This window comes from Myxocyprinus asiaticus, chromosome 17 (genome assembly GCF_019703515.2).
Source record: "Myxocyprinus asiaticus isolate MX2 ecotype Aquarium Trade chromosome 17, UBuf_Myxa_2, whole genome shotgun sequence".
Lineage (NCBI taxonomy): Eukaryota > Metazoa > Chordata > Actinopteri > Cypriniformes > Catostomidae > Myxocyprinus > Myxocyprinus asiaticus.
Window position 1 is genome coordinate 30,924,465 of NC_059360.1, and position 26,267 is coordinate 30,950,731.

The following is a 26,267-nucleotide window of genomic DNA, read 5'->3' on the forward strand; positions in this document are numbered from 1 at the left end:
AAGTGTGTACAAAGTTAAAATATGCCGCAGTGCCATTATGCACTGTAACAAATATAGGCATAAATCTCTTAAATAAATATATTTAAAATAAGAACGCGTATTAATCCTGGAAAGATATTTAGCCATAATTTGAAATTTCAGAGAAAGTGCTTCAGTTTTAATGTGCGGCGCTCTTATCTAGATTGGTGACAGATTCACTCACTGCAGTGGCATCAAAAAAACACGACAAAGCATCATGCGGAGCGTCCAGATCAGCTGTTTATATGGGATTATTAAAGACCGAGGTAAGTTATATATTTTGTATATTTGGTGATTTTAGATAATTGTAACTCTGCCAAGTTTGGGGAAACGCATCAAAACACCAGGCTGACTCATCTTCAGAGATACTGCTGAAGAATGTTAATTAGGAAAGATAATAATAATCTATTAAGGTTTCGGTGAATAAACCGAAATCATAGAGCCGTAATCGTAGCTGTTTTCTATTCATTAACATTGTATACATGTGTTATTGTGGCTGCTTATTATAAAATTGCGACATTGGGATGCTGCTCTGGCCTACAGGAATGAGATTTGTTATCAGCAACACATGGGACACTATCAAACATTATCTAGCTGTACTGTGTTTTGGCCCTAATTATTGCTTTTCCATTAAATGACTGAATTCTTGCTGACAAACTTTGGTCTTTGTGATGCTGAGCATATAAGTTAATGGTTATGTATGTATATACATTTGAGATAAGACATTATTATTGTTAATTAATATTCTATTGATGGGCACATGTATATGCATGCATCTGCCTAAATGTGGACTTCTGTTTGACAGCGTCTGTGTTTGTTAAATATGGGTGAAAAGAGACCTTTTACATTAATTTTCTCAAATTAACATATCTCATTTTTTTTTACCTCTTCTTCTCTCTTACAAATATTGCAGGTATTCTGTAAAGTTCAGAGAATGCTGATGAGGATGGTGAGAAGGAAGAGGAGGAGGGGAATTGTCACATCACTGATTTCTGCATAGACAGGGTGAAAATCTCTGACTGACCAGTAGCCCAGTCAATCCCAGCGGTGAGACCTCATGGACCACAGAGCTCAGAGAGACAAGAACAGGGCCAGCTACTTTGGAAATGTTAAGAACAGGTGTGGCTCTGATTCCTTTACTTTGTTGTTTAAATGAATATACATCCTCTTTATAGATCAGTCTCATGCATAGTCCTGTGTCATCTTCTCTTTAGATTGGGATCAAAGTTACCGGCTGGAATTACACAGCCCCCAGGCTTCATTACGGCTCCATGTTCTATTGGAGCTCAGGGTGCACTGGGAAAGAGTGCCGGACATCACCAAATTCGAAACCCTAAACTAAGACAATACTATCTAAAAGGTATGTGAATGGCCTCCTGCATATTTATGAGCTTTGTGCCCAGGATATCTTTTCTCTGTGTCCCTTTCCTGATTGTAGGGCACCTAGCCACACACTTGGCCATGTCCACACTAATATGTTTTTTGTGCAAATACATTGATCTTGCTACTTTTACACCTGTTTTACACACTGGAACAGCATTTTCCTGTACAGAAAACAGAGACCATCAGAAATGTTCTCTAGTACCACATAGTTTATAGTGTTTGGTTTTTAAACAAATAGCTCACCCAAAAATGAAAATTCTCTCATCATTTACTCACCCTCATGCCATCCCAGATGTGTATGACTTTTTTTCTTCTGCTGAACACAAACAAAGATTTTTAGAAGAATGTCTCAGCTCTGTAGGTCCATACAATGCAAGTGAGTGGTGACCAGAACGTTTAAGCTCCAAAAAGCACATAAAGGCAGCATAAAAGTAATCCATAAGACTCCAGTGGTTAGATCCATGATTTCAAAAGCGATATGATGTGTGGGTGAGAAACAGATCAATATTTAAGCCCGTTTTACTATAAATTCTCCTCCCTGCCCAGTAGGTGGCGATACGCACGAAGAATATAAATCACCAAAAACAAAAGAAGAATTCTTAAGAGAAAAGGGTGCTTGGGAGGGCAGATGAACATGGAGATTTATAGTAAAAAATGACTTAAATAGTGTTCTGTTTCTCACCCACACTTATCATAGCTCAGCAGAAGAGAGAAAGTCATACACATCTGGGATGGGATGAGGGTGAGTAAACGAGAGAATATACATTTTTGGATGAACCATCCCTTTTAAAATGATGCATTTTTAGAAACACACTACTGCAGTAAGGATTTACAATAAATCGCAGCATGTGCACATAAATTAAAAATCTAAATTTATTTAAATTAGAGTATTTCCAAAATGACACAAACATTAGCCATGGTGATTATTGTAAATAGCATGCTTGGATTCAACTGTGACTCTCAAGCACAGGTTGGAAAGTCTAGAGGGTCCAGTTTAGTTGACTGCATGACTGTTTTCTCAGATTATTTACTGTTACAGTCACTCACATGTGTTTCAGTGTGTTTATAGTTTACACAGCTGTGTCATTAAACCTTAATAACCCTTTATTACCATGTAAATAATACATTACACATCTTGTGTCTTAGAGCAAAAAACATATGGTTTACACTGTAACTTACTTAAGCTGGAGTTAACTGCATTTAACTATTTCTAAGTGTTCAGCATTTTACTTTCACAGAGGCAGCATTCCCAACCAAGAATTTGGAGTCATGCAGAAACCACGAACATGGGGTGAATAAAACTTACTTACTCACACACTCCTCCACAGTCCTAATTATAAATGACTGCAGCCTCCATAAATATGATTGCCAACATGTTACGCCATAAATTACTGCAATCCACTGATGACTTACTGAAAGTCAACCCAAGGTTACTGAAACAACCCACACCACCATGTCAAGCTTTTAAACATTTGTAATTAAACTATTTGATTTTCACATAAATGGATATTTCAAGGAGCATATAGAAACTTTACGGCAAATGTAATGGGAGAATATCATCTGCCAAGGCTTTGGTAATTAATATTTAATTACTATGTATTTAAGACTTTTAGTTTTTCATCTTTGTCGTTTGTTTGCATCTTGTTTACATTTTTTTAGCATGATTCACTCTTTTAGAGCACATTTCTCTCTCTCATTTACACACACCCTGGCATGGTGTAGAAGAATGCCTGCAGTTAAAGTCACGCCTCTGTCTGTGTCTGAATACTGTTTCTTCTCTAATGTAACTTTTGTTTATAAACACAGAATGTAAAACACTCCTTAACTCTGGATCTCAGTTTCTTAATTCGACTTTAAATAGTGCGAAGCCCCTTTTAACAGGGAGGAATTTTTTTTCTTAAGTAGTTTTGCGTTCCCTCGCAATAAGTTTTGCGTTCCCTCGCAATAAGTTTTGCATTCCCTCGCAATAAGTCTAGTGTTCCCCCGCAATAAGTCTGGCGTTCCCCCGCAATAAGTCTGGTGTCTAGCATTCCCTCGCAATAAGTCTGACGTTCCCTCACAATAAGTCTGCCGTCTGGCGTTTCCTCGCAATAAGTTTGGCATTCCCTTGCAATAAGTCTGGCATCTGGCGTTCCCTTGCAATAAGTCTGGCGTCTGGCGTTCCCTCGCAATAAGTCTGGCGTTCCCTCGCAATATGTCTGGCGTCTGGCGTTCCCCCGCAATAAGTCTGGTGTTCCCCCGCAATAAGTCTGCCGTTCCCTCGCAATAGGTCTGGCGTTCCCTCGCAATAAGTCTGGCGTTCCCCCGCAATAAGTCTGGCGTTCCCTCGCAATAAGTCTGGAGTCTGGCGTTCCCTCGCAATAAGTCTGGCGTTCCCTCGCAATAAGTCTGGCATCTGGCGTTCCCCCGCAATAAGTCTGGCGTTCCCCCGCAATAAGTCTGGCGTTCCCTTGCAATAAATCTGCCGTTCCCTTGCAATAAATCTGCCGTTCCCTCACAATAAGTTTTGCGCTCCCTCGCAATCGGTTTACGTTCCCTTACAATAAGTTTTGCGTTTCCTCACAGTAGTCTGCGTTCCCTCGAAATAAGTCTGCCGTTCCCTCACAATAAGTTTTGCGCTCCCTCGCAATCGGTTTACGTTCCCTTACAATAAGTTTTGCGTTTCCTCACAGTAGTCTGCGTTCCCCCGCAATAAGTCTGCCGTTCCCTCGCAATAGGTCTGGCGTTCCCTCGCAATAAGTCTGGCGTTCCCCCGCAATAAGTCTGGCATTCCTCCGCAATAAGTCTGGCGTTCCCCCGCAATAAGTCTGGCGTTCCCTCGCAATAAGTCTGGAGTCTGGCGTTCCCTCGCAATAAGTCTGGCGTTCCCTCGCAATAAGTCTGGCATCTGGCGTTCCCCCGCAATAAGTCTGGCGTTCCCCCGCAATAAGTCTGGCGTTCCCTTGCAATAAATCTGCCGTTCCCTTGCAATAAATCCGCCGTTCCCTCACAATAAGTTTTGCGCTCCCTCGCAATCGGTTTACGTTCCCTTACAATAAGTTTTGCGTTTCCTCACAGTAGTCTGCGTTCCCTCGAAATAAGTCTGGCACTCCCTCACAATAAGGTTTGCGCTCCTTCACAATCGGTTTGCGTTCCTTTACAATAAGTCTTGCACTCCCTCACAATAAGTTTTGCGCTCCCTCACGCTCCCTCACAATAAGTTTTGCTCTCCCTCACAATCGGTTTGTGTTCCCTTACAATAAGTTTTGCGTTTCCTCGCAATAGTCTGCGTTCCCTCGCAATAGTTTTGCGCTCCCTTTACAATAAGTTTTGCATTCCCTCGCAACAGTTTGCGTTCTCTCACAATACGTTTTCTGTCCCTCGCATACTATGGTTTCATTATGAATATCAAGGTAAAATTATGGTTACTGTAGTAATACCATGGTAAATTTCCTGCAAGGGAACGCAAAACTTATTGCAAAGGAACGCAAAAATATTTTAGAAACAAATCCCACCCTGTCCTCTAAGGGGCTCCTTAAAATAGTGATGCATTCTGGGTTTTAATAGTTTCAAGTCTAGAGGAGAAATGGTTTTCAAAATGCTGGATGGTTTTGCATTAGGTTTAAAGTTAAGTCATTAAAGGTTAATTGTTAACTCTGTGCAAATCATTAGATGCCAGTATATGAACAACAGACTATTCTGGATTTGTAATTTGCATTTTATTCACAAAACTTTGCATGCCTGATGATAGTCATCTCTGGGAAAAGCAGCAGGCAGTGTATAAATTCAAGTTTGGAAGGTCAGAGAATACAGTGTGACGAGTTCATTAATTTGTGCAGCTTTTATGGATCAAAAGGGAACTCCACCTTTCTTTTTATGGAAAGAACAATGAGATCAGAAAAGGAGTTGTGCTTAATGTTCTTTTAATTTTGCATATTAGATGATACGTGTTTTAAATAGCATTTTAGAACTGTGAAGAATTGAATAAGAACATTTTCCTGCTTTTTATAAGATATCTTTCTTTACTTAAGAAAGTTTGGTGTCTCAGTTTAGTGATTCTCCCCCTTCAACCTACCAACACTCTCTGTGTTTATGCCTCTGTGTGCGTGTGCATTTACAGATTTAAACACCTCCAAAATAAAGAAGCTCTTCATTTATGTTTGCTTGCACCATGCATGAGAGGAGAACTTTTCTACTTGTTTACTAAAAAACATAGGGAGAGTAAAACTGCAAATGGCATGAAAATGATCGGTGCACAGGACGTGATATGCTTCCAGTCACACTACTATGTCTTATGATCATATTTGCATGACTTTTATGTCCATATGATTGGCTCAGAGCTTCTGGCTGCTGTTGGTCTGTCCAATCAACTGATATCACTGGGCTGTGAGTAACAAAATGAGGGGATGCACAGCAGTGTGTAAGGAAGGGAAGTGAAACAGTACATTGTCTGTGTGACTACGTCTCTCCTTGTGCAACGCTTCAAACAGATACCTAAGAACAAGGCCTCATCGTCTACAGAAATGGCTTCTGAGACAGGCCCAAGACAAGAGCACAGCCTTGATCCTACTGCGGGAACTGCAACTCTTGTGTCCCCTTCAACAGATGCGGAATATGACAAGCTGACGGTGAGAGAGTGTGTCAGAGGGGATGTGTGTTTAGAAACATTGTTAATGCATGGGTGTGTAGCTATAATGATTGGTCTGACCAAAGCTCAATAAATCAAAGCGTAGCAGGCCTTTGTGATGTTAAGCAAACTGAACTTCTATTATGCAGTACTGAACAACTGAACTTCTATTATGCAGTACTGAACAACTGAACTTCTATTATGCAGTACTGAACAACTGAACTTCTATTATGCAGTACTGAACAACTGAATTTCTATTAAACAGTACTGAACAACTGAACTTCTGTTATGCAAGTACTGAACCATGTAAAACACAATGGATTATTTTCTGTTGCCTTGTGTGACATTTATTCATCTCTCTTAGGATGTGGAGGCAGTGCCTTTACCTGATGGAAAGGTGTGTCTGTTGGCTCTCCCATTTGAATGTTCTCAAGGGGAGGGGCCAGAAGTCATGTCTTGCCTAAAACTATTTTCTCGTTACATCACAGATAGAAAGGTGAGAATGATTAAATTCAGGGTCCAAAATGAACATTTTTCCAAACCTGTCAATGCCAAGTGAAATTGAGAAATATTTTTTTTTTCTTCTACATTATTATCATCAAGCAGCATTATTAAGGCCCCCAGTCTTTCTGTACTCATTTTTCATTCTGCCTGTCTCACTAGGGTGTGGTCTCTGGGATATTGCTGGTGACACCCAATAAGATCTTCTTTGACCCTCAGAAGTGTCACCCACTTGTGCAGGAGAATGGCTGCGAGGAGTATGTGTTCTCCTGTTCTGTGGATGATCTCACGTCAGTATGCTTCTACACGGACATCTCTCACGTTCACTTCAACAAGACCTCACACAGGTGCTTTCTGCTTTACTTCTTTAATGGGGCCCAGTATTTGTGAAAATTTTTATGGAGGGGCTCTGAGAGTTTAGCCATATACTTTTCCACTCTGCTCTTAAAGGAATATTCCGGGTTCATTACAAGTTAAGCTCAATCGACAGCATTTGTGGCATAATTAGGGCTCCAGACTAAAAAAAATGACTTAGGAGCCATTGGCTCCTAAACTGAAACATTAAGGAGCCAAATGGCTGTTTTTTGTCACCAATTCACAGAATTGCTCAATTTAGATTGCTGTTCAGATGCAAGATAGAAAGCCGAAGAGAAGGAAGACAGTATATATAGTTGAGAAGATATGTTTGCATTCTCTTTTGTCTCAAATGTTCACACCCCTTTCATAATTTATACAAATATAAGAGATAAAAGATTTTTATTTAGTACTGCTCTTCAGAATCTACATTACAGATAATTACATAAAGTATAGTATGCATATAGTAGTGTGTTGTCTTCTTGAGCATCAATGAATGTTTGCACCTTGTGTAATAGTTGTATACAAGTCCCTCAATTGTAAACAGTAATATATATATATATATATATATATATATATGAGATCAAGCTTTTGACAGTTAGAACAACTGTGGGACTTATTTCCACTATTTTATTCCTTTTCTTAAAAAAAAAAAAAAAAAGAAAAGCAAAAATCGAGATTACAGTGAGTTATTTACAATGGAAGTGAATGGGGCTAATTTTTGGAGGGTTTAAAGGCAGAAATGTGAAGCTTAGAATTTTAGAAAAGCACTTACATTAATTCTTCTGTTAAAACTCGTGTCATTTGATCTGTTAAGTTGTTTTTGCCGTTTTTAACGGTCGTTTTAGTGTTGACAGCATTACGTTGTCAAGTTGTAAAATCACACTAAAATCATGTTAACATGCATATTGTTTACATTTTGTGGCAATACCTTTGAAATAGTATTTTATTGTTTACAGATTGGCCCCATTCACTTCCATTTTAAGTGCCTCACTGTAACCCAGATTTTTGCTTTTTTTAAAGAAATTGAGGGACAAGTTGAAATTAATTTTTTGGGTAATCAATATTATGCCACAAATTCTGTGAAATGAGCTTAACATGTATTGAACCCGGAATAATCCTTTAAATAGAATTGGAATCTGAGAGCCCAGATGGAAAGATTTAGTTTAGGAAATTACGTAATGAAAAACTTGAGTATTTTGTCAATGCAGATATTCAGCCTTTTTCATCATCACTCCATTAATGTTTTTTTCAAACCTTTTTCCTTTCAGATTTAACATTTGTAAGCCATCAAAGAGCAAAAAGCATAGCCAGAGCCAAAAGCAAACCAAGTGCAGCTCCCATCAGTCTGCTCTGGAGTCCTCTGTTTCCCATGATTTGCCAGCAACTCTTAGTGCGTGTGCTGAGGAAGAGGATGAGGAAGGTGGAGAGAGTGGGGACATGGCTGAGACTGAGAGACAGCTGACTTTGGAGTCTGGAGGAATACTAACTGTGGCTGCAGATAACTTCTGTTGTGGAGGACCAGACAGCGTTCACAGAAGAAACACTGAATATGAACACACAGACAGAACCAAACACCAGTCATGTTTACATAGACAGTTGTTAGGTAAAATAACAACAAGGGCATTTAACAAGGGATGAAGCAGTAAGGGTTGAACCAGTTCTCATTTAGAACAGTGCTATTTTTATTTTTACTTGATTCATATGGTAAGCTCATGACTCAGATTTTGCTGGCATGCAGGTAGGTTCAGCGGTGCAGTAATCAACAGTAGAGTATTTTGGTACTCCTCATTCAGAACCAGTTCTATTCTTTAAAAATACCAAAAATTAATTACTTACTCACTCACTCACTCACTCACTCACTCACCTACCTCAGTGAGTAAAGACGCAGACTACCACCCCTGGAGTCGCAAGTTCGAATCCAGGGCATGCTGAGTGACTCCAGCCAGGTCTCCTAAGCAACCAAATTGGCCCAGTTGCTAGGGAGGGTAGAGTCACATGGGGTAACCTCCTCGTGGTCACTATGATGTGGTTCTCGGTGGGGCGCGCGGCGAGTTGTGCGTGGATGCCCCGGAGAATAGCATGAAGCCTCAACACGTGCAGAAATATTGATTTCTGAACTCTTCCCAAGTTAAAACATTAGTATTATGTTGTTTGAAAATGAATATGAACTTGTTTTCTTTGCATTATTCGAGGTCTGAAAACACTGCATCTTTTTTTGTTATTTTGACCAGTTGTCATTTTCTGCAAATAAATGCTCTAAATGACAATATTTTTATTTGGAATTTGGGAGAAATGTTGTCAGTACTTTATAGAATAAAACAAATTTTAATTTTATTCAAACACATAAATAGTAAATCCAGAGAATCTGATCATTTTGCAGTGGTCTCTTTTTCCAGAGCTGTATATATAATATATATATTATAGCTAACTGTCTGAATTATGAGTTTTTATGCATTAATGGTACTTTTTACAACAAATAAATAAAATGTTACCAAAAATAGTTTTGATTTTGTTAGGTTATTTGTTAAGTATGTAGTTAGAAATAATTATTCTTCAATTACTAAAAGAATAGTTTATCTCACCCATTAAATACAATCAGAATCAGAAACAGAATCGTTAATTTCCTTACGATTCCCAATCCTACTTGTACTGAGTACAAATTACAGTAAGCCTTCTCTCTCTCTCTTCCTTATTGAATTCACTTAATTATCTCTCTCTTTGCACATCAGGCCCCGGTACTACTACATCAAGAAGTGGTATAGCCGGATCTCTGATGTTTGTGAAAATTCGCCAGAAACAGCAGCATGTGAAGAGAAGGCCTTTCTCTAAACTTAAAATCCCTTCTAGAGACGCCTGGTTCACCATGCAGCAAGACAGGTACTTCAGCTTTACCTAGACTATATGGCGAGATGGGACAGTCTGCTTGGTGAAATGAACAGAAAGACACAGCAGCTTTGGATGTTTAAAAATGTGGTTCTGTTATACTACTATAAAAGCTGCTCCATCTCACTTTTTCTGTCTCTCATATTGTGCTGTAGTTCAGACAAGCTGTATGCTTACCTGAGCCAGCATCGGCCAGACCTTTGCATTCTGGAGGGAGGTGAGGACGAAGAAGCAGAGCAGGATGAAGAGGATTTTGTGCTCCTGGATGAGGAGGAGCAGAAGGAAGAGGAGGGGTCTCCAAGAGAAGGCCGGGCGGAGGATTGGGAGGTCAGTCTTTTACTGAAATAAATGGATTGGAAAGCCAAATTGAGAGAATGACAAACAAAGGAGCAGGAATGGTGAGAAATGGTGTGTTTTGGTTTGGTGTGTGTATGCACTACCTGATGTTTTGATTTAACACTTTTGTCAGGGTGAATGAATTTGAAAGAAATAAAGAGAATATGAAGAAATGAATGGTAATTTTGAAAAATATGTTTTAAACAATTCCTTAATAAACCTGTTTTATTCTACATGGAGCTTGGCAGGACCTCAAGCACCATGTGCAAACACAACTCCAGGTCAGCATCTGTGTAACAAAGACAACCCAGTGACCTATCAAAACTTTCCCAAAACCCAATGACCAATAAAACCACCCCAATATTGGTTGCCAAATATGCCACAGATTTTAAAGTACCTAATTTGCATTTTGAGATTTCCTTCCATTTATTGGCTTACTGTATAATGAAAGTAGCAGAATTAAAGGAAAAATTAAATTCCCTCATTATTTACTCGCCCTCATGCCATCCCAGATGTGTATGACTTTCTTTCTTCTGCTGAACACAAACAAAGTCAAGTCAATTTTATTTGTATAGCGCTTTTCACAACACACATAGTTTCAAAGCAGCTTTACAGAAAAATATGCTTGAACAGAAAAAGCTGTAATATAGTAATGTTGAGTCATAATAGTACGGTTTTAAAAAAAAACATGACTGTAAATTGCGACTTAAAATAAATAACAGAAAATAATTATATTTATATTTAGACCCCCAGTGAGCGAGCTTAAGGTGACAGTGGCAATGGGTCACTGTGGCAAATGCAGCTGTAGGAAAACTTTTCGTTTTAGTGTGACCTTTGTGTTTTTTAACTGACAATCCATAAAACCTTCGTGAGGCTGTGAAGGTGTGTTCGGCTGAAGACTAGACCCTATACTGGAAATTAATTTGATGTTAGAAAATTAATTTGGTCAGTCAGATTTTCAGATTACAGAACCCTTTTAAATATCATGTAAATGGCCATGAACTAACCTAGTGCTACAGCACAATAAGGAACTGTTTTGATTGGCTACAATGGACCACTTGCACTCTCTCTGACAGGAGAAGGAAAGGAGAGACAATGTGAAGACAGCTGAGGGAGTCTTTTGTAAGTTGTAAGTTGTTTGTCAATTTAGATATTCTGCATATATTATTTAAAGGGAGAAAGAACATTTCATAACTTTTGAAAAACTTTTCCCATCCACATTTTTTCTCATCCCTTTGCTCCTTCCCTGCACACCATTATTCAAATCTAATTTGTGGGATATGTCAAGCTTCAAACCTCAGCAACAGTTTAAACGTAGTCCAATGGACCCTTTTCACATTTCCGGGTTTGGAATGTGGAAGTAAATCTATTGCTGGGTAAACTGCTATCCACCTTTCTCCTGAATATGGAAGCGTCCCCCAAATCCTGTTTTCGTTTTTCGGTCTTCAGTGTTTATAATCGCATCAGGCGTATCTTAGTGGACATTGTCATGTTTAGCGTATTAAAATGGTAAAAATTGCCACAAAAAATAAATTATATATTTACTGTAGTTTTGGCAAGTCGTTTAGGACATCTACTTTGTGCAAGACACGAGTAATTTTTCCAACAATTGTTTACAGACAGATTTTTTCACTTTTAATTTGCTATATCACAATTCCAGTGGGTCAGAAGTGTACATACAAGTTAACTGTGCCTTTAAGCAATTTGGAAAATTTCAGGAAATGATGTCAAGCCTTTATACAATTAGCTTCTGGTAGGAGGTTTACTGAATTGGAGGTGTACCAGTGGATGTATTTTAAGGCCTACCTTCAAACTCAGTGCCTCTTTGTTTGACATCATGGGAAAATCAAAAGAAATCAACAAAGACCTCAGAAAAAAAAAACTGTGGACCTCTACAAGTCTGGTTCATCATTGGGAGCAATTTCCAAACACCTGAATGTACCACGCTCATCTGTACAAATAATTGTGCGCAAATATAAACACGATGGGACCACACAGGCATCATACCGCTCAGGAAGGAGGCGCATTCTGTCTCCTAGAGATGAGCGTAGTTTGGTGCGAAAAGTGCAAATCAATCCTACAACAACAGCAAAGGACCTTGTGAAGATGCTGGAGGAAACAGGTAGACAAGTATCTATATCCACAGTAAAACGAGTCCTATATGGACATAACCTGAAAGGCTGCTCAGCAAGTAAGAAGCCACTGCCCCAAAACCACCATAAAAAAGCCAGACTACAGTTTGCAAGTGCACATGGGGACAAAGATCTTTTTGGAGAAATGTCCTCTGGTCTGATCAGACAAAAAAAATTTAACTGTTTGGCCATAATGACCATCGTTATGTTTGGAGGAAAAATGGTGAGGCTTGAAAGCTGAAGAACACCATCCCAACAGTGAAACATGGAGGTCGCAGCATCATGCTGTGGGGGTGCTTTGCTGCAGGAGAGACTGGTGCACTTCTCAAAATAGATGGCATCATGAGGAAGGAAAATTATGTGGATATATTGAAGTAACATCAAGATATCAACAAGGTAGCTAAAGCTCGGTCGCAAATGGGTCTTCCAAATGGACAGTGACCCTAAGCATACCTCCAAAGTTGTGGCAAAATGGCTTAAGGACTACGAAGTCAAGGAATTGGTGTGGCCATCACAAAGCCCTGACCTCAATCCAATCAATCAATTTGTGGACAGAACTGAAAAAGCATGTGCGAGCAAGGAGGTCTACAAACATGACTCAGTTACACCAGTTCTGTCTGGAAGAATGGGCCAAAATTCCAGAAACTTATTGTGAGAAGCTTGTGGAAGGCTACCCAAAAGGTTTGACCCAAGTTAAACAATTTAAAGGCAATGCAACCAAATACTAACAAAGTGTATGCCTCTGTAAACCTCTGACCCACTGGGAATGTGATGAAAGAAATAAAATCTGAAATCAATCTCTCTACAATTATTCTGATATTTCACATTCTTAAAATAAAGTAGTGATCCTAACTGACCTAAGACAGGGAATGTTTTCTACAGTTAAATGTTAGGAATTGTGAAAAACTGAGTTTAAATGTATTTGGTTAAGGTGTACGTAAACTTCTGACTTCAACTGATTATATATATATATATATATATATATATATATATATATATATATATATATATATATATATATATATATATATATATATATATAAATTCACACACACACACCGCCACAACATTAAAACCACCTGCCTAATTATAGTGCCACAATTGTAAAGAGCGGTTATTTGATTTACCGTAGACTTTATCAGTTCAAACCAGTCTGGCCATTCTCTGTTGACCTCTCTCATCAACAAGGCATTTCCATCCACAGAACTGCAGCTCACTGGATGTTTTTTGTTTTTGGCACCATTCTGAGTAAACTCTAGAGACTGTTGTGTGTGAAAATCCCAGGAGATCAGCAGTTTCAGAAATACTCAAACCATCCCATCTGGTACCAGCAATCATGCCACGGTCCAAATCACTGAGATCACATTTTTCTCCATTTTGATGGTTGATGTGAAGATTAACTGAAGCTCCTGATCTGCATGATTTTATGCACTGCACTGCTGCCACACGATTGGCTGATTAGATAATCACATGGATGATTGTTGGTAATAGTTAACCATTGTTTTATTACAGTAATATTGTAGTAGTAACTATGGTTAATTGTGTGGTAACTATGGTTTAACTAAATCCCATTATTAAACTGTAGTTACTGTAGTGAAACCTACTAATAATTTTCTGTTTAGGCTCACAAATGTAAAAATAATAATAATAATAATAATAATAATAATAATAATAATGACTTGAATTATGAGTAAAAAATATTATTTTAAATTACCCTTTTTATTATGATATTGGACCTGAAAGTATTGGTATCTGATCGAAAAGAAAATAAGTGGTATCTCCCATCCCTATTGTTTCTCAATCCTTTCCTGGAATACCACTAACACTACACATTTTGCTCCTTTATCCAACACACCTGATTCTACTGATTAGCTAAATGTTAGAGTGCTTCATGATCTCAACTTAGTGTGTCAAATAAGGGAGACATCCAAAATGTGTAGTGCTAGTGGTACTCCAGGAAAGAATTGAGAAACTCTGCACTATTGCATTTCCACGACGTTCCAAAAGACGGGGAAAAACCGGAGAGATAATTTACGGCAGTCAAAAGAGAGAAAGATGCCACATTTACTGTGACATGTTAAATATATGACAAAATATAACAAAATATTATATTACAAAAAATAAATAAATTGCTGGAAAACAGCCGACTTGGCAACCTTAAGATTGTCGCGTAAACAGTGCGCGCGCAAAAGTGACGTAATCGCGCTTGCGATCGCGTATGCATTGGTTCTGTAAGGCTTTCGCGTGGTCGTGCGATTTTTTTTGTAACTTCATTCTAAATGAACAGCTTCGAGAGAAGGTTGGCTGAGCAAGTGCGTCTGCACCGTCATATATATGATCCGGCTATGCGTGAAAGTAAAGACGATGTAATTATGTTGATGCACAGTGCGTGGAACGAGATGGCAACCACCCTGGACGAAGAAAAGGCAACATGCCGTAAAGTGTGGAAGTATATGAGAGACCAGTTTGTGAGGGGCAAGAGAAAGGCCCGCGGAAGAAGCTGTTACAGAAGACAAAGGTGGCTCTTGACAGAGCTGGACTGATTATCGCAATTTGTAAGACACCTGGTAACTCTCAAACGTCCAGGTGGAGGACAGCAGCACAAACGTTCAAGTGCAGAACAACAACGAAAAATGTGGAGGTGAGTAACACAAATTACAGTCTTTGATAATATAGGTAAGCAACTAACTTAACGCAGCTTCTAGCAGCCAAACTATCTATTTTGTTTTTGTTATTTTATTTTTGTTTTTTACAAATCTTTATCCTTTTCGACAGTTGCATTACAGTCACGTCTGAAAATCGTGTTGTCACTCATCAGACATTGTGGCCGTTTATTTGTTTACAATTCATTTTAATAGATGATCGTGATTTTAAAGGAGAGTGTAATTTCTGTGCCTTAGCGGCACCAACCGGCTTTGCAAAAATTACAATTATTTTCAAACAAGTTCCTTAACACTCACCCTATTTCCATTGGTTAGACAAACAGTAAATCCTACCTCCAAACTCGCACCAATGGTTGAGGTGATATTGCTGTATGTGGCTGGTCGGCATGCTCAAAAAAAAAAAAAAAAAAAAAAAAAGCAGCAATGTTTTGTTAACGCCACAGAGGCTTGCTTGCTTTTTTTTTTTTACTACACTTTTCAGCTAAATCAACCTACAAATGGCTGATTTATAGTTAACTCTGTATATTAAGCTGTATATCAGGGTCAGAAATTGATGTGGGGGGGTGCCCTGGAATTCTAAATGTAAGGGCAAAAATGCCCTGTAATAAATTCCCTTTTTATATAATATATATCTTTTTGTTTTATATTTTTAATATTTTATTGTAAGCCTAACACGATATCACATAATATGACAGCTGTACTGAATTCATAAGAAATGTATTTTAATAAATGTTTTAAATTCAAGTATTTTACTTTTATGCATTTGGCAGACTTTTATCCAGAGCAACTCTCAGTGCATTCAAGGTGTAATTTGTGTTACACGAACTCAAACGATGAAACAGTATTTCTTTTTTTTCTTTTTTTTTTTTATGCCCTCATAAACATAATCCTGCTAAAAATCAGATCCTGGGGGCAAATGATGCCACCTAATAAAGTAAATTTCTGACCCTGCTTTATATTAATAGGTGAGAGCATTATATATACACTTTTGAGACAGGCGTTGCATAAAGTTTAGCTGGAAATGCTGAAAACAACTATTCACATATTGGTAGATTTCACATGTACATGTTTATCAATTAGGTCTATTGATCAGTATGTTACAAGTTGTTCTTTTTAGACCTGAAAGTAATTCAATTGTGTCTTTTATTAAGGGAGAAGATGAAGTGTGCCCCAGCTGCACAGCCAATCTGGCACCTGTAACACCAAAGACTGAGACTTCCCGGAGCTTCTCACCACCCACCTCACCACTGCCTCTCATCCCATACCCTCATCTTCCACCCTCTCATCCCCCAATCGTAGTCCCTCGCCTTGCTCACATGCAGCCTCGCCTTGTTCGAGCATCTCAAACCGTCCCTTTGCCTCACCAACCTCTACTGACTCAATGCGTAAAAGAAAACGTACCACTGAAGATGCCTTACTGAGTATATTTGATCAGCTGGACCGGGAGAGGGCCATGCAGCAGGACAGTGAGGATTTCAGATTTGCTGCTGTTATTGCTGACATGTTGGCAAAAGTTGATCCACAGTAGAAGTCTGAGGTTAAGTTTAAGATCTTTCAAGTAATGTTTGAGGCAGGGATGAACAACCCCACATAGCAAGCATTATGTTTTCACTTTTATTGGGGGGGGAATCAGTATGCAGATATGTGTATAAAAGAGTGCGTATATGCACATTTGTGAGTATATATGCAAGTACCTGTACAAATGTTTAAAGTATTTTATAAGCAAGTCTTTTTTTGTTGTTGCATATTTTAGTAAATAAGTATTTGTCTAGTATCTTTTATTGGATTCTGAATAATAATTAAAAAAAAGTAATAAACTGGAGTTTGATTTATTTTTTATTATAAAGCTTGTTTTATGTAAAAAAAAAAATAATATTAATTCAAATGTAAAGTCTCAAATAAACTCAGAAAACAATTTAAATAGCATGTGGTGTCCAAATGCAAGACTGTAGGTTATGTCTGTAACTAGATCTCAGGATGCAGGAGTAGTGGACAGTCTTCCTGGCTGTTACCTGACAACAACAAAAAATGCCCCTTATCCACTTAGAAGTTGTCCTGATGCTGAGGTGTATTTGGATGCAGGAGAAGCTGCAGCGCTTGTATGTTGTGAAGGGCCATACAGGCCTTTCCAGGGTTGTCCAAGAATACTCCAACTTGCAGCTCTAGTGCTGAAAGTGTTTCTGATCACTCTTCTGTCCTGTGAAAGAGTGGAAAACCATTAAGATTTCTGTGTGTTGTCTAAAGGCCTGTTCAAATGATGACAGAAGGTTCACTTTTGGATGAAATATCCCCATTAAAATGTATTCAATCTGATTGGTCTCTAGAGATTGATGGGATATTCAGAGACAAATACAAGTAAGCTATTTGTAGGTTAATTTTATCAAAAAATACACACTGGCGCTATAAGAATTCTGCGGTTTGTTGAGAGACCCGTCGCATGAGACATGCGAACAATGACTCCTCCAATGGTGTGTGTTGGGGGCAGGACTATCTGTTTGAACGACCAATGGCAGATGGGGGGAGTATTCGGAAAGCTGTTTGAAAACATTTATTTTTGTAATTCCGTTCGGTGGCACTAATGGTGCAGAAATAACACTTCAGCTTTAATCACAGTAACAAATTTGTGGGATGATCACACGACTTTGCATGTGAAATTATTTTGAATAAACACAGCTGCACATGTGAAAAGCATGTTTTGTTGTTGGGTGTTTTTTTTTTTTTCATGTCCTGTAGGCAATTTGGTTGTGCCTGATTGATATAACTTTGAATATTTTACATGGTAAGGTAAAATTAAGGAATTATATATTTAGCAAATACCAGTTTATTTATCAAATATATAAACTGGATAACTGGAACAAGATGCATCAAATATCTAGTTTATTTTGGAGAGAACCTGGAGCATACCATGTTTATACCAGCACAAGCCTCCAACAACTTATGAAACTTCATTGAGATTGAATCAAGGAATGTACATTTTATTGTTGAGTGATGTAAGATCAACTTTTTTTAAAGATAAGAAGAGCCAGTGAAACAAAATTGCTCAGTGTGCTGTGATTGTGCTAGCAGATATTGCAGTCATCTAGGGATTATACAGACACCTAAAGGCATGAATGCAGCATTGTGCAAAAGCAGAAGTTTTCGTTTACAGATGTCATTGTAGAAATGTTCTGTTTGCAGTGATTAGTTTCTTTGGTCAACAGAAGTGCCCAGTAACGGGTCTTTCAGAGATAAAGTGATTCCATTGATCAAATGATTGTAACATGTCGGCCTCCATGAGGCAACCACGTCCATGTAAAATAAAACAGCTATTAGCTGGCTTCTGATATAATGGGAGTCTTAAACTAATATGAGTGTACATGATTTTAAACAATATTTTCTATAGTACTATCAATTTTTTAAATGTGTAAAACCTTTTTAATGTAGGAACAAATTACAGAGACCTTTAAGCAGACCATTCTAGTTTGTCTTTAACACATAGGATTGTTAAAACTTTTGTGAATATGTTAACGTTTAAAGAACAGCACTGCTGTTTCTTTAAATGTAGATAGTTCTGATATGTGTGCCTGCATGTGTTTGGGTTAGTGAATCATACACATTTTTCCTGTACAGTTGGTGTCTGTGGAGGAGAGTGGGTTGAGAGCTTCTGTCTCCACTGAACCAGATAGTCTGAGTCACATACTGAACCAGAGTGTCATACTGGATGCCCAACAAGTCAAAGAGGTCTGTACACATTTAATCCAGGAAAATAAAGACTGTGACTGGAGTTTATTGTATTAAATACTTATCCTCTGTCCTCTCTCAGATCTCTCGAGAGCTGCCTCCACGAACAATCGGACACAAATGGCAGCTGTCGTACAGCACTGACAAACATGGGGCCAGTCTCAAGACTCTCTATAGGAAACTCTGCACCACAGACTCACCTGTGCTGATTCTCATTAAGGATTATAATAAGCAGGTCATACATTATTTCCACACCTCTGATTGCAGTAGATATTTGAAGGTTTCAGGTCCCTATACTTTATTAATTTTGTTTGAAGTCAGATGTTTTGCTTTTGTACATGTAATTTAGTTGTTTGAGTGGTTTTTACTTCCTCGCAGGTTTTTGGGACCTTCCTCTCACATCCACTGCATCCTAGTGATGCCTTTTATGGCACTGGAGAGACCTTCTTGTTTCTGTCTCACCCTCGCTTTAAGGTAAATTCCAATAAAGATATGTTTGAACATATTCCTATTTATTATCATTGAGGGAAACAAATGGACATGTGTTAAATCATGTGATCAGATTGAATGGGAATTTTTTTTAAATAAATTTTTCGGGCTCAAGACGAGTTAAGCTCAGTTGACAGCATTTGTGGCATAATGTTGATTACCACAAAAATTTATTTTGATTTGTCCTTCCCTTTCTTTAAAAAAAAAAAGCAAAAATCTGGGTTACAGTGAGGCATTTACATTGGAAGAGAATGGGGCCAATCTGTAAACGTTAAAAATATAGCCACAAGACATTTTTAGTGTGATCAAATTACTTACTAACCTTTTCTGTGTAAAGTTATATCCAGTTTTACAACTTTGTTGCCTATGACAATATAAAACCTTAACATTAAACCCTAAAACGACCTTAAATTTAAAGCACAAATAAAACAAGTTTTAACAGAAGAATTAATAAGTGCTTTTATAAAATTATTAAGTTTCACATTTCTGTTTAAACTTTCCAAAAAATAACCCCATTCACTTCCATTGTAAGTGCCTCACAGTAACCTCAATTTTTGCTTTTTTTAAAGAAGTGGAGAGACTAGTCTAAATAATTTTTTGAGGTAATCAAAATTATGCCACAAATGTTGTCGATTGAACTTAACTTGTATTGAACCTGGAATATTCCTTTAAACCAATTTGACTTTACATTTGATCGTCCATGCTGCTCTGTTTCCATAAAGTGTTTCCGCTGGACTGGAGAGAACTCTTTCTTCATCAAAGGAGACTTGGACTCTTTTGCCATTGGAGGAGGAAGGTACAGGATGATGCATGCATTTGCATGTACAGATGCATATTAATAGTCACTCTGCTAGATGCCTGCATTCAGTGGGATGAGAATGTTCAGGATCAGATGCTTTTTTTATCAGCTTTCTATTTGACATCAGAAACATTCTACATTGCCTGGCTAAAAAAAAAGTCGCATACTCGAATAATTAGTTGGACCACCTTTAGCTTTGATTACAGCTTGCATTCGTCGTGGCATTGTTTCGACAACCTTATGCAACGTCACTAAATTTATTTTCATCCAGAGTTGCATTAATTTTTGGCCGAGATCTTGTATCGAATACGGGAGAGTTGAACCACTTCTTAAAGTCTTCTCCAGCACATCCCAAAGACTTTCAATGGGGTTAAGGTCAGGACTCTGTGGTGGCCAGTTCATGTGTGAAAATGATTCCCCATGCTCCCTGAACCACTCTTTCACAATTTCAGCCCGATGAATCCTTGCATTGTCGTTCTTTTCCACGACCACAGGATACGTCTTCCGACATGGTTGTTTAAGAAATGAGAAGCTACACACTGCATCAGTTAGGTTTAAAAGAACTGTTGCCAGCTGAAACATTTTAATCACTGCACTAATTATCCAATCATAGGCGCTTTAGTATCTGCTTATTTAAATCCAAACAGTGACTTTTTTTTTTTTTTTTTGCCAGGCAGTGTATTTAAAGTCCATCTAAAGGGGGCTGGGTCACGTGTCTAATGAATTTGCATTGTGAATTTGATTCAACTTGATTTTTCTCTTCCTCTTTTTTCACCCCAGTGGTCACTTTGGTCTGTGGGTGGACGAGAGGTTATATTTTGGGAGAAGCAATCCCTGTTTCACCTTTAATAACTGCAGCCTGTCTGAGACCAACGACTTCACAATTCTGGAGTTGGAGGCCTGGACATTCGGATGACACAAATGCTGTAAATAATTCAAAAACATCATGGTTTAGTAGTGGACAATATGGCCATTAAGAATGAAGGGAAAGAAACTGTACAGACACTTTAATAGTGAATATTCTGCCTGAAGGTTTGTCAAGGGAAGAGTTTTATGTAGATGGTTGGAAGCTCACTGTACTTATCATCTTACCACCATGATGAAGAAAATCTTCTGTTTGTCTTGTGATTAAGATGCTGCTGGGTCTAGTCCAGTGGTGCAGCCCACATATTCAGGATGAATGCACTTGCCTCCCATACAAGGAATTATGCTGTTTTGTGCTAAATTCTGGGACAGTGTGGGAGACAAGCTGTCCAAATGACAGGATATTATGTTTACTCTTCTAAGCTTCACATGTGTTTGTACTAGTGGGATTGTCTGTGGTACCATAGTGCCATCTGATGGTACTTATCATTACTGCAGCTCTGGTTAAAGTGTGAACTTTTTCTGTCCTTGTAATACATTTTAGCCTTGCCTGCTGTTAGTAAGTGCAGCATCAGCTCTATTTAGTCTCATAAACACTGGTAGTTGCAATAGTTTATACCCACAGCTGCACTTTTACACATTGAAAAAGTTTCTCATCACTCCAAAACCAAATAAAGACTGAAATGACTTTTGGGCTGAATACCACACACATAAATCACATAAACACACCAACCCCAGAGTTGCATGTTGATGTCAGAGAGACTTGTGTGTCACATAATTTTTTTTCTTAGACATCCACATAAAGTTTTAAGTAACCCTGTGGATGGGTACTTAACCTGTAGGTTTACCTTTTACTGATAATATCTATTAAATTAGTAATAATTTAACATCATTCACAAAGTTACCTGTGCTAAACAGTTAAAAAAAATCTGCATTTAAACTATACAGTCATACGAGACCAATGCAATATTTTATACATGTGAAAATTGTCACTGTCAAATCTTCAAGTGTTCATTAACTCCTATTAAATATCAGATCAATAAAAATAACACTTCATTTGATTTTAAAAAGCACATTTTATTTATTTGACATGTACAGAATTGCCTTTACTCAAAACTGCGGTCATTGTGGAGTTATTTCATACATAATTGCAGAAATAAGAAAGATTTTAATAACAAGCCTACTGCACCGTTTAAAGACAGTGAATACTACCCTGATCAGCCACAACATTAAGACCACCTGCCTAATATTGTGTAGGTCCCCCTTGCGCCACCAAATCAGTGCCAACCTGCTCTCAGAATAGCACTCTGAGATGCTATTCTTCTCACCACAATTGTACGAAACAGTTCGAACCAGTCTGGCCCTTCTCTGTTGACCTCTCTCATCAACAAGGCATTTCCATCCACAGAACTGCCCCTCACTGGGTGTTTACTGCTTGTTTTTTGTTATTCAGAATTCTGAGTAAATTCTAGAGACTGTTGTGTGTGAAAATCCCAGGAGATCAGCAGTTGCAGAAATACTCAAACCAGCCCATCTGGCACCAACAGTCATCTAATCAGCCAATCGTGTGGCACTTACAATGGAAGTGAATGGGGCCAATCTGTAAATGTTAAAATACTCACTATTTCAAAAGTATAGCCACAAGACATAAACAATATGCGTGTTAACATGATTTTAGTGTGATAAAATTGCTTACTAAACTTTTCTGTGTAAAGTTATAGCCAATTTTACAACTTCATTGCCATGACGATGTAAAACGCAAGTTTAACAGAAGAAGTAATTTTATAAAATTATACAATTCACATTTCTACTTTTAAACCCTCCAAAAATTGGCCCCATTTACTTCCATTGTAAGTGCCTCATTGTAATTTTTGTTTGTTTTTTTTTAAGAAAAGGACAAGTCAAAATTATTTTTTGTGGTAATCAACATTATGCCACTAATGCTGTCGATTAAGCTTAATTTGTATTGAACCTGGAATATTCCTTTAAATATGGTAGGAAAAAAAACATGTCAGAGATGTTGGCATTATATTTCACAATTTCTTGCTGCTTCATATAAAAAAAAGACAACAACAAAAAACTAGATAGCTGACATTATACATCTCCACCCTTACAAGCGGATTTCAGTCATGGTACATTTGAGCCCATGGCAGCTTTCCTGCAGCTGTGTGGTTTAGCCAAAATCCAAAGCTTTTCTTTGTGTGTGTTTTAGCATGGTGCCAGTATTCTGTCCAGAGACAGAAACGAAGGCATTGTTCCCCCAGACTTAAACAACAACATCAGGCCTGGCCTCACCCTCGCTGGGCTTTCAGACCAGACCATCACAAACTGCCTCATCCAGGAAGCCACAGCCAGCACAGTTCTGTCTCTTACAGTACCATCCAGAACCACACAGAAACAAAGTGGTTTTGTATGCAATGAAACAAAAGTGGTAAAAACGATATCAGCGATATAATGCTGTATCAGATTGTGTACATCTTAAACCATACAGTCTTCATAAGGGTGATAAATAGCACTTTTAACTTGTGGCCCTTGTGATAAAATGGTGTTAAATTGTGCACTTTTAGACATATGGAATGTGTCAGGCCAAGGGACTTGTACAAGAAAATGCAGTCACCAGCTGCCTACGGAATGAGGAAAAGTTGTGTTTATTGTTCCTCTTAGACCTCTACTTCGCATATTGTTTTTCGAAGCTGACTCGGGGGAGCAAAGCTGATATCGTGTCGGTCTTTTCTAAGCTTTTTCTTGTTTTCACCCTCATACACTTCCCTCAAGGATCATCTTTATGTTTCCAGGAAAGATTTGGCCTTTTCAAGTCCTTCCTGCAGAAAGCGGATGTACGTAGATGTTGAGGGATCTTCAAACCCTGCTGAGAAACTGAGAGCTGGGCCCTCTTCCTCCTCTGGTTTCATGGATGTCTGGTCCAGGAAATTATTAGCATTGATGTGATGGACCTGGAGAAATTAGTGAATTGTAATGAAGTAAGAGAGGTAGGCATTGACATTAAACCAACTGGTCAAGAGCTGAAATCTAAAAGCAGACTGACCACAGTGCCATTGGGCAGCGCCACCATCATCTCCACTGGAAATGTGTACTTTTCCAGATGTAAACGAGCCTTTTCACTCAAACCCAGATTCTTCTCATTAGCCTAAATGATGGAAAAGCATTTAATTAGCACTAGTATTTCATTTAATAAGGACTAAAAGGAGTTTCTTATCCTCTTGTGCTGAGGTATATAATATTAGAAAAGTATGCAAAATATTAGGGCATCAAACACAATGATATTTTTTTGCTTGTTTACGTTTGGCTGTACAACATACGTAAACTAAATACCACAACCCCTCCCACTGTTCTTACCTGTAGATCCTCCAGTTCTTTGACTAGAGACCAGCTGCTGACGAAGCTCTGGTTGAGTAAGGCCAGAACGGGCGAACTCTCGAGAACTGTCTCCCGAAGAGTCCGCCCCGAACCTGTCGTAGAGAGGAGGAAGAGAATGTTCAAGATGTAAATGAGTACTGTTCTTTCAGTTCAGAAGAACATCTAATACAGGGACTCACTTTATATTAGGTGTCTTTAACAACTATGTCCTCAAGCATTTGATTCAATATACACTCACTAAGCACTTTATTAGGAACACTAATGTCCTAATAAAGTGACCGATGTGGTCTTCTGCTGTTGTAGCCCATCCGCCTCAAGGTTCAACTATTTTACAGGGTGGTTATCTGAGTTACCAAAGCCTTTCTGTCAGCTCGAACCAGTCTGGCCATTCTCCGTTAATCTCTCTCATTAACAAGAAATACTCAAACCAGCCCATCTGGCACCAACAAACATGCCACAGTCGAAATCACTGAGACCACATTTTTTTCCTCATTCTGATGGTTGACAAGAACATTAACTGAAGCTCCTGACCCGTATCTGCACACAATTGGCTGATTAGATAAATCGCATGCATAAATAGGTGTAAAGGTGTTCCTAATAAAGTGCTCAGTAGTTGTACGTGTTGTTGCATTGCATTTACATTTAAAGTTCCTGCATTTAATTACATCTGTAGTTACACTGTTAACCTTACCCCTATCCTAACCCTACCCCTACTCCTAAACATCAACCAAAGTAGCAGCAAATGTGAATCTTGTGAGTTTTGCAGAACAACATGTAGTTACACAATAAATACATTATATTGTATGTATTTTAATGTAAGTACGTAGTATTTAAAGACACCTAATATAAAGTGGGACCTAATACAGCTTCAAGAACTGCTAGAACCCACATTTAACACTACTGCAAAATTTCAAGGCATACTACTTTTTCTTTTTGAACTCTGAAGGGCCGTTCACACCAAAACCGCTTGTGTCCATCTGCACTCTTTTTCCATTGTTTTTCATTGTAAACATGCACTAGATCAGGGGTGTCAAACTCAGTTCCTGGTGGGCCGCAGCCCTGCAGAGTTTAGTTCCAGCCTTCCTCCAAAATGCCACCTTGTAATCTTCAGGTATGTTTAATTAGGGTTGGAGCTAAACTCTGCTGGACTGTGGCCCTCCAGGAACCGAGTTTGACACCCTTGCACTAGATGGACGTTTTTGACCACTGTCACATCCAGCTTTTTTTTCAGAATCTCAGGGAGGAGTGGCACATTTTTTAGATGCCACATCAGGTAAAAAGAACATCAACTTTTAAAAGCATGACACCTGCGATCTGTTACATGTGTTGCGCTTTAGCTAGGTTTTTTTAAGTGCAAGAACATGTTCGGTCTGAACGGCCTCTTATTATGTTAAAGCAAGCATTTGTGGGTGTCTGACCTCAACAGGACTGGTCATCCAGGGCTCCCCAGAGCAGGATGGAGTGGACCAGCTTCTTCTCTGCAACAGCTCTGCTGAAGGCCTCACTGAAAGGCAGATATGGCACCTTCAAAAAAGAAGAACCACTGAAGAGATTGATGGCATCAAAATACATCATCTGAACTCACAAACAGATTAACCCCATTACTGACTCAACTTTCCCTCATTTCATGAGGACTGCAGTAAGAGACTAACCTTTTTAAAAGGGTACATTGTGACCTCCAGCCGTCTCGCTGCTTCCTCTCTGCTAACCTCTGCACTCCAGACAATCTCCTCAAACACAAACTGAATGGGCTCTCCACCCTCCCCACGGCTGTCAATTACGTTCCCCTGCTCGTCATAGATTACTGAGGGAGTGGAGGGCCCTGCTGCCCTGAGCTCCATCTGTAAACATACAGCCCATTTGATTCATTTAACATGCTTTACACTTTAGCTTTGACTCATCAGAAAACACTGAACAAACTAGCAAAATGTCAGTGGAAGCATTTTAGTATTATGTATAATCAGTAATCAAAACCCACAAAAAACATGACCTGTATACTTCTCAGCACTAACCTGGGGCAGGTATCCAATATCCACCTCCATGTTACTGCTCTCACTGGCCCCGTACAGCCACTCCATGTCCACATTCAGAGATCTGCCATACACAAACACACACTCAACACCTACGACAAGGACTCT

At 38.6% G+C, this 26,267-nt stretch overlaps 2 protein-coding genes across 2 annotated transcripts in view; one reads left to right on the forward strand and one right to left on the reverse strand.

The window, feature by feature from the left end:
- Positions 1-21,807, forward strand: si:ch211-15d5.11 (nuclear receptor coactivator 7). Its single transcript, XM_051722291.1, has 15 exons — positions 1-284; positions 932-1,137; positions 1,233-1,378; positions 2,640-2,692; positions 5,871-6,008; positions 6,372-6,503; positions 6,671-6,855; positions 8,134-8,468; positions 9,595-9,742; positions 9,904-10,075; positions 18,489-18,599; positions 18,682-18,834; positions 18,978-19,073; positions 19,811-19,884; positions 20,668-21,807. Exons 2-15 carry the CDS (start codon positions 1,076-1,078, stop codon positions 20,801-20,803), a joined length of 1,941 nt encoding a protein of 646 aa, XP_051578251.1. The 5' UTR covers positions 1-284; positions 932-1,075; the 3' UTR covers positions 20,804-21,807.
- selenon (selenoprotein N) overlaps positions 21,808-26,267 on the reverse strand; it is an 8,977-nt gene continuing 4,517 nt past the window's right edge. Inside the window, exons 7-12 of the mRNA XM_051722292.1 lie at positions 26,142-26,223; positions 25,782-25,970; positions 25,548-25,653; positions 24,109-24,221; positions 23,798-23,899; positions 21,808-23,705 (exon numbers count right to left, since the gene is read on the reverse strand). Of these exons, the coding sequence (XP_051578252.1) occupies positions 23,535-23,705; positions 23,798-23,899; positions 24,109-24,221; positions 25,548-25,653; positions 25,782-25,970; positions 26,142-26,223 (763 nt within the window). The 3' untranslated portion in view covers positions 21,808-23,534. The remainder of the gene's footprint in view (positions 23,706-23,797; positions 23,900-24,108; positions 24,222-25,547; positions 25,654-25,781; positions 25,971-26,141; positions 26,224-26,267) is intronic.

What these genes read in the sequence shown, in the direction of transcription:
- si:ch211-15d5.11 (XM_051722291.1), top strand. Translation starts at nt 1,076, where the DNA reads ATGGACCACAGAGCTCAGAGAGACAAGAACAGGGCCAGCTACTTTGGA. An exon ending in AAGACAATACTATCTAAAAG is followed by an intron (nt 1,379 to 2,639) that starts GTATGTGAATGG and finishes TTACTTTCACAG; the next exon opens with AGGCAGCATTCCCAACCAAG. An exon ending in GCCGGGCGGAGGATTGGGAG is followed by an intron (nt 10,076 to 18,488) that starts GTCAGTCTTTTA and finishes TTTCCTGTACAG; the next exon opens with TTGGTGTCTGTGGAGGAGAG.